The sequence below is a fragment of the Squalius cephalus genome (genome assembly GCF_949319135.1).
Source record: "Squalius cephalus genome assembly, chromosome: 8".
In the NCBI taxonomy this organism is placed as follows: Eukaryota; Metazoa; Chordata; class Actinopteri; order Cypriniformes; family Leuciscidae; genus Squalius; species Squalius cephalus.
The window spans coordinates 30,675,260-30,691,433 of NC_137129.1; the positions used below are offsets into that span (position 1 = coordinate 30,675,260).

A 16,174-nucleotide genomic window follows, 5' to 3' on the forward strand; every position below is an offset into this window, starting at 1 on the left:
GACACGCTCCGAACCAAAAGATTCGAGGGTTCGAAGCTTCATGAAGCAGTGTTTGGAAATCGCCCATCACTACCGAAGTGAAGGAAGATCACTGGGTGGCGCTATAGACTGTGTTCACTATCCTTAAACACAGACGAAGAAGGAACGTCACCGGTGTGACAGAGGTGAAATATTTTGACACAAAATATTCTTCCTCTTGAGCATATATGCTCGTTATGCTTTGTCCGCTTAGTATTTATCATTGCTTATAATTCATTTAAAGATAAATTGAACATAAAACTGATTATTTTATTATCATTAGAGATAAATTGCTTGTTGCTCACGTGTGTGAATGTCAGCTGTTGAGAAGAAACTCTCATTTCAGATTTCAATGTCGTTGGTTATTGTTCAGTAAATACAACTAACGTGCTTTGTATTTGATGACGTTATCAGGTGTTTGACCGGGATCAGACCGTCTATCTGATCAATCATGAGTGTCCCGTGTTTTGTAAGAACGGTGGCCAGAAGTTTCGCTGTTGGATCAAAACTGTTCAGACCAGCTGTTTTGTGTTCATGTAAAGACACAGTCACGCGGTGAGTATCCAGAATCTGGGGCTGTTTCTAGAGGCTTTGTGTTTTAAACCCTCTTGAGCTGGCTACCTAGTTGGCATGCAACAAAAATACTGTTGAGTTATGTAAGGAGCGCACTGGATGTTGAGACACAGCCAGCGTTTAGACACTATCCTTTGTGTTCAACCTAAACTTTACCAAATTTGTTTCAGAAAAATGTCATCCAGAAGACAGACTGACCATCTAGAGAGAACCGCTAACGTTCATAGAGACATGGTGAGTCTTCTTAGATTTCTCTGTCTATATTGGATGAAACCCTTGGCCTGTTGACTATAGATTCCTCTGAACATATAAATGGTTAACAAATGATGTAGCCAAGTAGGTGAAAGTTCAGACACTTATTCTGTGTTGTATGTCAACCAATGTCAAATGATTTTTGTCATGAGAGTTCAAGACGACATCATTTTATTATTTATTCCACCTTTAATTTGTTGATATGTAGCATACTGGATAGTATAGTGTTATTTCATTAACATCACACTTCAATCATTGAGTGTGTGTATAGTTTTGAGTGATAAAAATGTATAATGGCTCTCATTTGTACATCCGAATTGAATAAAGCATTACATTTAAAATCCTGAGAGGCTGAATTATGGGGATTTTATTGTAAATTCTCTGTAAAGACATGATTTGATGTTCTGTGTGCATCCAGCAGCTTTTCTCTGCACGTGTGAGTGAGGTTATGAACGAATCTGAAGCAGTAAAGCGACTGAGACTGGAGGTTCCACATCCTGACTTCAGCTTCCGTGCTGGACAGTGGTAAGAACGCTATACTAAATGATATCTTGTATAATATGATGGGGTTGTGGGGGTATATGAGACAATAAAAGTTGGGAAACACTAATGTAGACAGTCTGGAGCTAATACTGTTCCTAAATGTTACTTTATTTTCATTTGAAAGTGACTAATGGATAAGAAGACATGGAATTTTTCAAAATGGCCAGGAGATGGTGCTTTCCTCTCACTTAAAATTCCCACTTATTTCAGTGTGAAGAAAAAAAAAATCTATTCGTACATCAACCTCTCCTCGCACTTTCTGCTCTTGTTGTGTGTGTGTCTGAGTTTTGAGGGAGTCTGAGTGAGGTGAACAAGTCAGGTGTTGATTTATGCAGATATATGCACATAAACTCCTCCAGACCATATGATGTTGTGTTCCTGCTAAAGAACATGAGGAACACGAGTCAGGGAGAGCAGCGCGAGTAGGTGTGTGTGTGTGTGTGTGCGCCTGACATATGTGCTTATCACTTATTCATGCTCTGCATACACATATGGTGACTCTCAAAGCATATGTTGTTTCAGTTTTTTTTTTATTAAGTATTATTGATTTAAGTCATTTTGGACACTAGGGTTTTGTTGTCCTAGAATGTTACTGTGTCAAGACAAGTCACATTTATTTATATAGCGCTTTTTACAACACAGATTGTTTCAAAGCAGCTTTACAGAGATACTGTGTGGGAAGAATACTTTCTCTTAACTTTCTAAAAGTACTTTATGTAGTTGTGTTGTTAGTTTTCAGTAGTGTGTTATTATATTATATTATATTAATCATTTTGAATTGCTCCCTTTTTCACAGGGTGGATTTCTTCATCCCAGGTGTGGAAACAGTGGGCGGCTTCTCCATTTGCTCGAGTCCTGGCCTGCTGCAGAGAGAGGGAGTTATCGAACTGGCCGTCAAAAACGCACGCCATCCTCCAGCACAATGGATTCACACAAAAGTGAGTGAATGAAACAAAATATAGCCTACACTACCTTTCAAAAGTTTGGGGTTGGAAAGATTTTTGTTTGTTTGTTTTTGAAAGAAGCCTCTTATGCTCACCCAGGCTGCATTTATCTGATCAAACATAGAGTAATATTGTGAAATATTATTACAATTTAAAACAACTGTTTTCTATTTTAATATATTTTAAAATGTAATTTATTCCTGTGATCAAAGCTGAATTTTTAGCGGTCATTACTCCAGTCTTCAGTGTCACATGATCCTTCAGAAATCATTCTAATATGCTGATTTAGTGCTCAAGAAACATTTCTTCTTATTATTATTATCAATGTTGCTGTTTCATATTTTTGGTGGAGCCATGATACTTTTTTTTTTTTTGAAGGATTTTTTTTTATGAATGGGAAGTTCAAAAGAACAGCATTTATTTAAAATTGAAAATACTAGTGCAAAGTAACAGTTTAGTAATTAAACAATTTAGTAATTGTTGGTTTGGTGTGTTTGAGTGCTCATTGTTACAATTACACAGCAAAAGTTCAGTGACTTTTTTATTTGTGCATGGTAGAAAGCAAATACTGATACTGACATAATGACATACAATAAATATGGAAAATTGAACTACACGATTCAGGGAGCAGGCTACACAGTGAACTCCGTGAAAACGCTACTTAAGCTCCGCTGCTTTCTTCGAACCCTCTCTGTCTCTGGTCCTGTGCTGTGCTCACTCAGTGTCAGTGTGAGAGGGGGAGGGGCCAGCTGCTAGAGCACAGCAAAAGCCAATGTGTGTTGCTTTTACCGATATCTTTTGCATTTCTAATCCAAACAACGGCAAACTTGGCACTGCACTTACTCATGCCCGTAGCAAGACACCTGTCAAGTTTGAAATCCATCGGACTAACGGTTCGAAAGATATGCGAATAAAACACACACACACACACACACACACACACACACACACACACACACACACACACACACACACACACACAGACAGACGTTCCTGTAATTTATAGATAGATATAATATACTTAAGTAACCAGCGTAGGTGACTGATTCAGTTAACATCCACAAATGAATAAGCGCGACGATTCAGGGAGCAGGCTACACAGTGAACTTGACGATTCAGGGAGCAGGCTACACAGTGAACTTGACGATTCAGGGAGCAGGCTACACAGTGAACTTGACGATTCAGGGAGCAGGCTACACAGTGAACTTGACGATTCAGGGAGCAGGCTACACAGTGAACTCGACGATTCAGGGAGCAGGCTACACAGTGAACTTGACGATTCAGGGAGCAGGCTACACAGTGAACTTGACGATTCAGGGAGCAGGCTACACAGTGAACTCGACGATTCAGGGAGCAGGCTACACAGTGAACTTGACGATTCAGGGAGCAGGCTACACAGTGAACTTGACGATTCAGGGAGCAGGCTACACAGTGAACTCGACGATTCAGGGAGCAGGCTACACAGTGAACTTGACGATTCAGGGAGCAGGCTACACAGTGAACTTGACGATTCAGGGAGCAGGCTACACAGTGAACTTGACGATTCAGGGAGCAGGCTACACAGTGAACTTGACGATTCAGGGAGCAGGCTACACAGTGAACTCGACGATTCAGGGAGCAGGCTACACAGTGAACTCGACGATTCAGGGAGCAGGCTACACAGTGAACTTGACGATTCAGGGAGCAGGCTACACAGTGAACTTGACGATTCAGGGAGCAGGCTACACAGTGAACTCGACGATTCAGGGAGCAGGCTACACAGTGAACTTGACGATTCAGGGAGCAGGCTACACAGTGAACTCGACGATTCAGGGAGCAGGCTACACAGTGAACTTGACGATTCAGGGAGCAGGCTACACAGTGAACTTGACGATTCAGGGAGCAGGCTACACAGTGAACTTGACGATTCAGGGAGCAGGCTACACAGTGAACTCGACGATTCAGGGAGCAGGCTACACAGTGAACTCGACGATTCAGGGAGCAGGCTACACAGTGAACTCGACGATTCAGGGAGCAGGCTACACAGTGAACTTGACGATTCAGGGAGCAGGCTACACAGTGAACTAGACGATTCAGGGAGCAGGCTACACAGTGAACTTGACGATTCAGGGAGCAGGCTACACAGTGAACTTGACGATTCAGGGAGCAGGCTACACAGTGAACTCGACGATTCAGGGAGCAGGCTACACAGTGAACTTGACGATTCAGGGAGCAGGCTACACAGTGAACTTGACGATTCAGGGAGCAGGCTACACAGTGAACTTGACGATTCAGGGAGCAGGCTACACAGTGAACTTGACGATTCAGGGAGCAGGCTACACAGAACTCGACGATTCAGGGAGCAGGCTACACAGTGAACTTGACGATTCAGGGAGCAGGCTACACAGTGAACTCGACGATTCAGGGAGCAGGCTACACAGTGAACTCGACGATTCAGGGAGCAGGCTACACAGTGAACTCGACGATTCAGGGAGCAGGCTACACAGTGAACTCGACGATTCAGGGAGCAGGCTACACAGTGAACTCGACGATTCAGGGAGCAGGCTACACAGTGAACTTGACGATTCAGGGAGCAGGCTACACAGTGAACTTGACGATTCAGGGAGCAGGCTACACAGTGAACTTGACGATTCAGGGAGCAGGCTACACAGTGAACTTGACGATTCAGGGAGCAGGCTACACAGTGAACTTGACGATTCAGGGAGCAGGCTACACAGTGAACTTGACGATTCAGGGAGCAGGCTACACAGTGAACTTGACGATTCAGGGAGCAGGCTACATGGTGAATTCTGAAAAAACGCTACGCTTGAGCAAACAGTTTGTGAATAGGTTACTACAAATGATGGCCGTGAATAAAATATAATATTCAGAAGTAAACAGTGTAGCTGACAGAGTGTTTATGTCAGAATGTTTATTTTTAAACCACAACCTTCTAAGTGCTTCTTTTACCGATATATTTACCGATATCTTCTGCATTTCTAATCCAAACAACGTCAAACTTACTCATGCCCGTAGCAAGACACCTGTCAAGTTTGAAATCCATCGGACTAATGGTTCGAGAGATATGTGAATAACAGACAGACACACAGACAGACAGACGTTCCTGTAATTTATAGATATATATATGTACTGTTACTTTTGTAAAAAAATGTAATCCATCCTTGCTGAATAAAAATATTAATTTGTTTAAAAAAAAATCTTACCAACCCCACACTTTTGAACTGTAATGGAATTAGCATCATTATTCAGATTTTTAATCTGTTTTTATTTGGAATGTACTATTCCATGATTTTATTGAAATGTTTGTTAAAGGAATAGTTCACCCAAAAATAAAAATTATCCCATAATTTACTCACCCTCAAGCCATCCTAGGTGTATATGTTTCTTCTTTCAGCCGAAGAAGATCTGAGTTATATTAAATAATATTCTGGCTCTTCCCAGCTATGTAATGGCATTGAATAGTGCCTGAGTTTTTGAAGCTCCAAAAAAGTGCATCCATCCATCATAAAATAATCCATACTACTCCAGTGGATTAATAAAGGCCTTCTGAAGCGAAGCGTTTGGTTTTTGAAGACAAATCCATATTTCAAACTTTTTAAACTATAATCACTGGTTTCCGGCAACAGCCGTACGTGTGTTCACAAGGGAGTCGAGTTCCAGAAGGGTGACCTCTGACCTGACGTAGCACATACAGTAGCATAAGCTTAGGTGAGAATTGAAGAATGCGGACGTGCAGAGGATAGAGCAAAACAAAACGCCTGTTATGAATTAGAAGTCTAAAATGTCCTATATGTATGTCATACATCAGGTCAAATGTCACCCCTCTGCCGGAACTAAAGTTAGTCTTTAATCAGTATTTTCACTGAATATCCTGTTTCACATGGAAATGCATTGCATTACTGGTTGCAGTAAGAGTAAGGCAAAACAAATAGCCTAGTAGCCTAATGAAACATATGGATTGATGCAATATCTTTGCAACATTATTGAATTAATCTGTCACTATATGCCTCTGCCTACGTTTGCAAAGAGAAGAACATTTTAATTTGATTCACAATGAAACGTTACAAATAGTTTACATGCAATGAGTAGCCTAGTTTTGGTTGTTGTTGGTGCCGTTATTGCATCCCTAGTTATGCCTACAATGCAAAATTGTTCCCTCGCGATTGGAAGCTCCTGTAGCCGCCGCATACGCATTTCAAAACATCGCGACGTGAAATGCCACAAAAAGCGGTTTGTGAATAGGTCTTAGTGAGTTAGGAGTCCTCTCGACTTCTTTTAAGATGTCCCAGGCTTAGGTGCTACTTTTAGGGCTAAAATGATTTGTGAATTACTCTTTTTTTTAAAAATTAGGAGTCCTAAAGTTACGAGTGACACGCCCATTATTTTTAGGAGTTGCTCCTAAATTCGCCAGTTAGGAGCTACTTTTAGCCTTAAAATTCTTTGTGAATACGGCCCCAGAACTCTAGAGAGCTATATTTCATAAATGCTGATGAATGCCTTTATTTTATAGATTTTCTCCAAAAAAGACTTTCTCTCCCCTTTTTTTTTTTTGTAAATTCCTATTTGTCCTCCTCCGTTTCAGTGCTCTGTGGGCTCTCAGGTAGCAGTGAGGGTGGGAGGTAATTTCTACTTTGACCCTCAACCTTCGGACCCTGTGGTGGACCTGTTGCTGGTAGCTGGTGGTGTGGGCATTAACCCTCTGTACTCCATCCTGCTGCATGCAGCGGATCTGCTCCGACACGCTGATGGTCACAGGTACACACCAGGACACACACACCTGTGCTACAGCGCCAAGAACACCAAAGAGCTGCTCTTCAAGGCAAGTATATACACCCATGACTTGTCACTGAGGTGAGATTAAAGCTGCCAACTGATTTTTAGATATCTGCTCCATTTAGAACACCATTATTGACATTTGTCATGAGCGACCAGATAGATTCTCCTGCGGTCTCCATGTTACCCAGCAGAGCTCTGACATAGAGCAAGAACTTCAGCCTTACACCATAAGTGAGTAGAAATATCTACAGTTGATATTTTTGCTGTCTGTTTCCTAAAGTTTTATGCGTCACATGAGATATTCTTGTGTCTTGGCAGGTGGAAGGATATCAGAAGAGGAGCTTCAGCGCTATGTAGACTCGGAGCGCACATTGTGTTATCTTTGTGGCCCTCCTCCTATGATAGAGAAAGTGAGTTCAGACCTGCAGAGAATCGGCCTACCGGAGGACAGAATCCTTTTTGAGAAATGGTGGTAGCTTTAAACCTCCACCCAAAGCAGAGGACACAGTGATGGATGCATTTGCATCGGTGTCATTATAGAAACAGACTTTAATGGCAATGGACCTGTAATAACTTTGATATCTGTTGAAACGCACAACAGACAGACATTATGTCTGCATTTGAACAATTTTACCTCATTTTAAAGATGGACTCAACAAATTGACCATGACAAGCACTGTAATGATCTACATCATAGTTCATTTGCTGGTTAACGTCAAGAGTCGTGTTTTGAAGGCATGTTAAAAGACTGCACACTCAGATTGCACTGTTTTAGTTTTTTTAGGTCTGTGAATAATGTTTGCATTTTAGAACACATATTTATTCATTACAAACATTCTTCACAGGGACGTAGAAATGATCTGAAAAGTGGTGCGACAAAAAACATAAAACATATTTTTAACTATATTTAATATAGTCCTAATTTGCTGAAAGGTGCTAAACATGGTAGAAGTCCCTTTAAAGTCGTTGCAGTATTTATTATAAATGTATCCGTACACATCATTTTTTTTAATTCACGTGCCCTCATAATCTTCAAACAAAATAAGCCATATCCATAACACCCCATGAGCAGCTATTTCCAGCTTTGCAAGTACAGCTCTCATCTACTTAAATTTTACTTAAAGACCGAAATTTGGAAAAGACCGAAACATAAAAATCAGACAAGAACTGTATCATATATGCTCTTTTTAAGAGCAAGTCATGCCATTTTTTTTTTTGCCTGGTTGTAGTTTATCTAATTTTTTTGCATTATAACTAGGCAAAATGAAACTCTTAAAATACATTGTCAATAATCGTCATGTTCGAAACTAATCATTTTTCTCTAGTAGTAAGCAATTGTTTAAATATGTAAAGTCACAATGAAAAGCGACATTGAAAACAGAAGAAAACGGCAAGTTTTGCTGTAAAATCACTGCGCTGCAGAGTTTAGCTCTAACTCTACTCAAACACGCCTGAACCAGCTCAAGTTCTAGTTACTAGAGTTACTAGAAGATTGCAGTTTGGTGAGTTTGATAAGGGTTTGAACTAAATCTGCTGTAAATGATGCGTCTTTAATTTGCATCTTAAGCCCATCATTGAGAGCCTTTATTTACACCATTAACTGTCTCACGGACATTCACAATAACTGTTACTTTACAAAGTAAGACATCACTTACTGGCAATCTGGCATCCTTACTGCGACTGTCTTCAATAAATAAATCTTTTTCATTTTACGAGCTAGTGTATGACATATTGCGTATGCTAATACTGTATGTAATAAAACGAGCTAACATCACAGATTCACACAGGTACAAGTCTCAACACATTGGTCAGCGTTTAGCATATTCAGAGCTCCTTGAAAGGACGTTTTCATACATTTGTTTGAATCCCCTGCCATTTGCTACAGCAATTTACCCTAAAAACCTCAATAATTACGAGATTCAAACCCCTCTTAGCAATCTTACCAGGACAGTTACTCCATCAGCAGATGTATTTGCCCAGACAAGGGCCTGACTATAGTGTGTTCTGCCTGAATAAACATGAGCATATTGTAATGGTTAAATATGCATAAATGAATAGTCAGCACACTCCAGAGAATAAAGCTCTCTCTGTTACCGCCACTCGCACTTCCTCCAATTTAACACACGTAATTGTGCGCTTTAATTCCTGATCGCCGTTTGTAATGGCGTCCTTTTTTCCTGGGCTGATGTTCGGGATGTCGATCCTCTGCGTGTGGAATTCCACCGTCCTTTCCGCTTGATCTCTCCTCTCTGGGCTTTCTGGCAATGTCTGCCCATTTTCCTTTTGGATAATCTCACATTGTCTCATCAGACTTGTGTTTTCTCTCTCCATTCTTTCCATTTCTCTCTCAATCGTTGCCAGCGGTGATATCTCCCTCTCTGATGTCCTCTTACTATTCAAGTTCCTTTTGTTTTGACCTCTGAGGTGCAGTTTCTGGAAAACATACACACAAACTGTCAGACACTGAGCTACTTTTAAGGATTTTAATGTCAACTGACAACGCTATTACAATTTCACACAGTTCTCTTAGACAACTCTAATCTAATTTTAGCAGAATCCTTTCTTTTGTGGCAGAAATAAACCTTGTGCCATGCATACACACCGTCAAGTCTCTCCTCTTGCGAGGCAGCGTGGGTCTCTGGAGGAAGAGGATCTGTTTTGTGGCCAAACTTCCATCACTAAGACAAAAATAACAAATCAGATGTCTGTAAGAGCTGTAAACTAAGAGAAGACTTCTTTTTCAGGTAATGTTTAGCCCCTAAACTGTATCATTGAACATAATGGTCTTGATTAAAGGTTTAGCATGACTTTGGGACCTTTTCATTTTGACGATGGGGGTGGGCAGCACACACATTAGTCTCCAGCCGTATGGAGCCAGAGACTGGAGCAGAGGGATGTAGTCTGTCTTCACTGCGACACCCTGCAAAACAGTCAACATAATGTGTGAAAACATTTCACTCATTCCCTATTGAGACAAATTGTGTGAATGTGCACATATGTCTGCACTCATTTAAAAGTTAGTTGGTAAGAAGAAATGTGTAAGTTTCACTACAAATAGTAGAATTCGGGATGTACCAGAGTAGACTTACATCAATCACAGTCCATTGCTCAACTACAATAGCATCGTACACTGTGGTTGGCCCAACATCACCTGAAGGACTTTGGAAGATAAAAACACTTTCCACAGTGGAAGAAGATGCTGAAGATAAAGAAAAAAGGATTGGAAAAGGTTTATATGAATTCAAAGTCTTTAGATATACCAGGACGTAGCACTCATATTACTATGAATGGGGGAAAGTGCAGCTTGCAATATGGCAGAATAAGTCCCGCCTTCAAAATTAAAGGGTTTCCGGTTACTACAGCCTATTTAACGCAATTTGAGCAGTAATTTATGGGATAGTTCATCTCAGATTTTGAAATATGTTATTTAAATGTAAGTATGACATATAGTATTTGGGACTTCAGGATTTCCCTAATCAAATAAAAAGGACTTCCTCTTGTATGCCTGAAATAGGTGCCCGGAGGCATTGCAAATAGAGTGGATGATGTCACTTTGTAGGCCAACCGGCAGTTAGCATCACACTGGACAAAAACCCAAGAGGATTTTCCCATAGGCTTTTGGATTATCGCTAAAAACAAGCTCTGTGATCAACAAAAGTTTATGATACTTAGACGTTTTGTCCATCAAGATAATTATCACAGATGAACAAAACTTTTATGAATTTTGAAGCCTAAATGCAGTCGCCAGAAGTAAAAAGCTAAAGGTGGGCTATAAACGAACTACACCACGGTCCCACAAATTCAACGTCACCATCACTAAGCTTCCGACAATTTTCCCATTCAAAAAACCCATCGACTCCGGGACGATAGAACCGGAAGTGCAAACTCGTCAAACTTGTATCATTATTTCATTAAAACTCGTTAAATGAATAAATGTAATACATTAGTAGAACGTTTTTTATTCAGCAAAATTTACTACCATTTGTAAATTGTCACTACATCTCCAGTACCTGCGTCATCTCCCAGATGAAAGTAGCCGTCGATGAGCTGTGCGCCACTTCTGAAGTGCTGCGTCATGTGATCCAGCCAATGAGAGTCAACCGAGCTAACAAGCCCCGCCTCCCTGTGCACCTGCATTGGAACCCTCAGAGAAAAGTATTTTGGCGATCCCGACAGAACTATCGTATGGTTGTACAGCGCGAACACCTGCACACCTACACATACAGAAACAAATACTTAGACTTCTGTTGCTACATATTGATTCAGACTTAAAAAGCCAGATAATTATAAACAAACGTATAGATAAGCAACTGCTACATGAGCAAGTGTTTCTCAGAATATCTGCGAAACGAAGCCGCTGATAAACGATGCGTCTGAGAGTGCTATTGATTTTATACAGCAGCTGTTGTTTTAAAGTTAATAGTGAGTAGCTTAAATTTTAAACACAAAATTCCCTGTTACTTGGTCTACTTTTGCTCAGCAAACAAAAATAATTCCAAACAAATCCACAGAAGAATTTCCGTTGCGTAATACACAGCAATCACTTTCCTGAATAAATCAGTGCGTTTGAATGAATTGGTTGACTAAATTATTCAAAATATGCAGTTGAAATTGCAAACTGTATTAGGTACTACATTAGGTTTGAAACTTACTTCACGACTGTTAAAAAAACAAGTTCTATATAGTATGAATGTGTGTGGTATGAATGAAATTTGGATGTACTACATCCGCCATGTTGTCACTGTCGTGTAGCCCACGGCATCAGTAGCGTCGCTTCATCACCATTCACAACTCCTCTCTCATGGGATAGCAAAGTGTCTATTGAATGCGCACTTCAGAATCTCTTTTTGCCTACTGTTTTTCGAAATCTTATGTATTTGGACATAGTGCTGCGTATTCCGTTTTCCGCATACTATACTATATATGCAGCAAGTCATTTGTTTAATTCCTGAATCAATCAGTGTTTGAACAAATTGGTTAAATGAATGATTCCATGTGATGTATTTTGTCAATATCTAGATTCTACTATATGTAAATCGTCTCTACAGTTAGATTTGAGTCATCAGCATATTTTGAAAATAATTATGAATTGGACCAACACAATGGAAGCAAGTGAACTGAGACAAATCAAATTCAAGTTTTCTTCACTATTAAAGAACTGTGATCAAATCAGACCTGGGAATTATAAATTGCTCATCTTATTTGATATAATTATCTTGATAAAACTTGATATAATCTAAAAGAAAACATGTTTTCTTGTTTTTTTTTTCCACCAGCCCATTTTCTGTATTTCTACAGGCTGCATACTTACGATTCAACATCTGGGTGGTTCCAGTGCACTTGCTGGGTTTGTCTTGGCTTTTGACCTGCTCTCTGTGCTCTCTTTTGTGTTTTTCTGCCAAATCACAGCTGGACAGGGCCGGCTGCATTCTAGTATTTTGGGTTTGATGTGGCTCTGATGCACAAGAGCTTAATATAAACTCATGCGATGACACTCGATTTTTTAAATCATCAGCCTGTGTACATTCACATTCAACGTTCAGGTATTGATACTCTGGAAGCTGATGGTTCTCAGTGAAAGGATTCTGATTATTCCAGCCCTGGCTGCTCTCAGTGCTTTGTATTTGAAGGCTGTGGTTCATAAAGTCTTCATCGTGTTGGCTCTGGTTCTCAAAATCTGGATTAAAGGTTGTACGATACTGGTTTCGATGATCCCCGTTGCCTCGATCCTGTTGGCTCTGCTCGCTCACAGGGCTGAGGGTTGGAGGTCTGCTGCTGTGATGCACAGAACAGGGACTGGAGTGCAAGGAGGAAAGCTCTTCTGGTTCCCAGTGACCAAGGAAATATGGACCCCCACCGGGCTGGGGCAAAAACCCCACAAACAGATCACCCTGATCAGCCAAATCCTGCACCTGCATCCCCAAAAACAACCAGGACTAATTGAAAACATTAAGACATTCATCATGACACCTGTTCTATTCAAAGTGTACAATCAAAGTTGACAATGAATGTAAATGGATTCCAATGTAATATGAATAATTTTACAGTGTCTTTGGAAGAGGAAGGTGGTGCGTTTTCCTCTAGATGCTTTTAAAATAAGTTCTGTGGAGCTGTGACAGGAAATGCTAATGAAAACCATATTTTCCAATCATCATACTGTCACGCCACACACGCATATGTCTAAATCATCAGTAAATGTCATACGGCGCAAACACTTCCACACACACACACACACTCAGTCAAACACTGCTTATCTCCAGATAAATGCAATTACTGAAAAGGCGAGGGGGTGACGACTAATGGAATGGCAGATGAATACGGGGTGTCTGTGTCTTTGCAGCAGCCTGTCAGCTTTTGTTTTCTGTTTTACAGCCATATTGTAAGACCATGATAGAGAGAGTCTGAAGTAAGTGGGTTTTTGATGCCATCTTTAATTGAGTGATGACACTAAGTGTGCCACTAAAGTGAATGAAAAACAAATTGACCAGCTGCTCTCTGTTTGAATGAAAACAAATTAACTTTAAAATAAGGTCAAACCTTTTTCACATAGCCCTGTATGACTTCTGGGTCAGGGTCCTGGTGACCGAGGTAACACACGTCTGTTGTGAGATGAGGCTCCACCCAGTTCAGCAGACCACTGTCGGAACCACTGTAACAAAAAAGCACCATAAAGCGACTTTTGAACATCTATAATTTAAATGCACATGAAATCAAAATAGGCCCTATTTACTCAGTCTTGATTCATCTATGAACCTTATTCAAAAGAAAGAAAATCCCTTGTGGCAAGCAGGGTGAGGCCAAGAGCCATGGGAACGGAGCGGGGCTGGTGGCACGAGTGCTAATGATAATGATTGGTCTTGAGTCCCACAGAGGAGTTCCAGAGGGAGAAAAAAGGAGGAGTAATGACATTGAGGGAGGAGAGAGGACCAGGCCATGGACATTTATGTTGTGTTTTATTATGTTTACATGCGGCACATTTTGAACTTACTGTTAAAAAAAAAACAGTAAAATAATCAGAAAAATATATTACATTTTCAAAGATCTGTTTTCTAGTTGAATATATTATATATACTATATAAGTTATTCATCATTAACTTTATAAATTATTTTTTGGAAAAGAAATCTTTTGTAACATTATTTATAAATGTCTGTACTGTCACTTCTAATCGATTTAATGCATCCTTGTTGAGGTAAAAACTTTTTTACTCACGTAGGTATGGCAGTCACAATTTTTTTTAAAAAAAGTCACTTTTTAAATCCTTTTACTGACCAGACATTTTCACACAAACTAAAATGTAAAGTGACTCTATTTCTAAGATGATCACAGCACCACTTTATATGAATTAAGAATGCAACATAGTTGTATATAATGCAAAAATATTACTGTTTGAAATGTTGATTGGTGTGTACAGAACACTGTTTCCCTTTCGTTCAGTCACTACGAGTTATGTCAGTGAATGACGAAATGGGGATTTCGCTTAGAAGCCTATCACCTTCGAGCTTTACAAAACGAGCCAATGGCAAGGAAAATGCCACGGGCCTGCGGAATTTGCAAAGCGCAACTCCACCCCACTGTGTGGGTATAAAAGGAGGGATGCTGGCAATCTCGCATTATGTTTTTGCTTCGGAGCCAAGAGTTTCTGTTCACTCCTCTGCAAGCCTGTATCTGAGTTCTTCGACTACGAGACGAGCGGCTCTCCAGAGTGTTGGTGCAACGGCACGTTCCAGCGAGATCACATTGCCTGCTGCTGGTCTGTGCAGTGATCTGCCAACAGTGTGTGTGCTTCTCCCTGGGCGCTTCAGCACTCTGCAGAGCTTTTTTCCTCTCACAAAAGAGCTTGCGCGTGGCACATCTTTTTCAAGATGTCTCGTCCGTGTACTTCTGGGTGCGGTCGGTTCGTTTTGCCATCTGATGGGCGTCATGAAGAGGTCACGAGGTCCTGGAAGTCTCCATTGTCTTCCCGTGATCGTTCGGCGGCCTCCTTTGCCTTCTCTTCCCTCGATGGGGCCACGGCTAAAGGGTACATTGGGGTCGCTTCTACCTGGCGTGATGATCCAAAGCAACCCTCCAAAGCCTGTAGGTTATCGTATACCCTGGTGGCGAAATCCTATAGAGCTGCGGGACAGGCTGCCGCCTCGCTGCATGCCATGGCCATCCTAGAGGTCTACCAGGCCCAGATGCTCAGGGACATGCACAAGGGTAGAGCTGATCCGGGGCTCATGGAAGAGCTGCGTGCCGCCACCGACCTCGCTCTCCGGGCGACGAAGGTGACCGCACACTCCCTGGGTCAGGTATTGTCCATAGCTGTGGTCCAGGAGAGGCACCTTTGCCTAAACCTGGCTGATATGCGAGATGCTGAGCGGAACCGGTTCCTCAACTCTCCCATATCCCAGGCTGGTCTCTTCGAGGACGTTGTCCAGCAGTTCTCGGCCGCCCAGAAGCAGACCGAGGCCATAAAACCTGTTCTGCCCCGGTGGCCAGCCGAGGGCGTCCTTCTGCGGCTCCCGCCCCTCACTCCTGGCCCCAGCAGCAGCCTTCACCCGGGCTGCGCTGTGGAGGTGGCCGTAGGAAGGCGCCTCAGTCCGCACCAGCCCTGCTGCCTGCCAAACGCCAGGCGAAGCGGCGCTCCTGATGCAGACTGCTCAGAGATGGGCTGCAGTTCTTCGTGGGAGATGGTAGCAGGGCCACTCCTTCCCCCGGTGGAGGGCCGGGGAAGAATCTTTTGTTCTCACTCCGCTGCTGGCTTCTCGGCCGGCAGCACCTTAATGTGGTTAAAGGAAGAACTGACACCCCATCTCTGAGCCCCCAGACGGCAGTGTGCGACGCTACGCTCCTTCACCCTCGTCCCCCTGTCGCCAGATGCCTGTCATAGCAGGCCCCTGCGGAACGCTCGTCCTTCCCTGGCCTCCTCTGTCAGGACGTAGCATATGACCGTGCCCCCACACCGGGACGCTCCGCCTCCCACGTCCAGCTGGTCATTCCGCCACGCTGCCCCATCGTGGGTACGTCTATGGTTCGCATGACCCCACTGGTTCAGTTTTTGGGAGCCTGGCTAGAGCTTCCCAAT

At 41.9% G+C, this 16,174-nt stretch overlaps 2 protein-coding genes across 5 annotated transcripts in view; one reads left to right on the top strand and one right to left on the bottom strand.

Annotated features, from left to right (window-relative positions):
- Positions 1–68: 68 nt before the first annotated feature.
- Positions 69–10,313, top strand: oxnad1 (oxidoreductase NAD-binding domain containing 1). 4 transcript variants are annotated; one of them, XM_079878534.1, is made up of 8 exons: positions 69–164; positions 433–573; positions 762–825; positions 1,262–1,368; positions 2,183–2,324; positions 6,913–7,149; positions 7,229–7,337; positions 7,425–10,313. In XM_079878534.1, the coding sequence occupies exons 2-8, from the start codon at positions 470–472 to the stop codon at positions 7,580–7,582; spliced, it is 921 nt and encodes a 306-aa protein (XP_079734660.1). In that variant the 5' UTR covers positions 69–164; positions 433–469; the 3' UTR covers positions 7,583–10,313. The 4 variants fall into 4 exon arrangements, with proteins under 4 accessions (XP_079734660.1, XP_079734661.1, XP_079734663.1 ...); XM_079878535.1 differs by having other exon boundaries at positions 106–163; positions 422–573; positions 7,425–9,914; XM_079878537.1 differs by having other exon boundaries at positions 106–163; positions 422–573; positions 1,265–1,368; positions 7,425–9,914.
- Positions 9,165–16,174, bottom strand: part of rftn1a (raftlin, lipid raft linker 1a) — a gene marked incomplete at its 3' end in the record, with an annotated part of 26,821 nt that continues 19,811 nt past the window's right edge. The window contains exons 4-10 of the mRNA XM_079878518.1: positions 13,644–13,755; positions 12,418–13,018; positions 11,117–11,320; positions 10,196–10,305; positions 9,923–10,026; positions 9,709–9,784; positions 9,165–9,539 (exon numbers count right to left, since the gene is read on the bottom strand). Coding sequence (XP_079734644.1) covers positions 9,165–9,539; positions 9,709–9,784; positions 9,923–10,026; positions 10,196–10,305; positions 11,117–11,320; positions 12,418–13,018; positions 13,644–13,755 — 1,582 coding nt within the window. The remainder of the gene's footprint in view (positions 9,540–9,708; positions 9,785–9,922; positions 10,027–10,195; positions 10,306–11,116; positions 11,321–12,417; positions 13,019–13,643; positions 13,756–16,174) is intronic.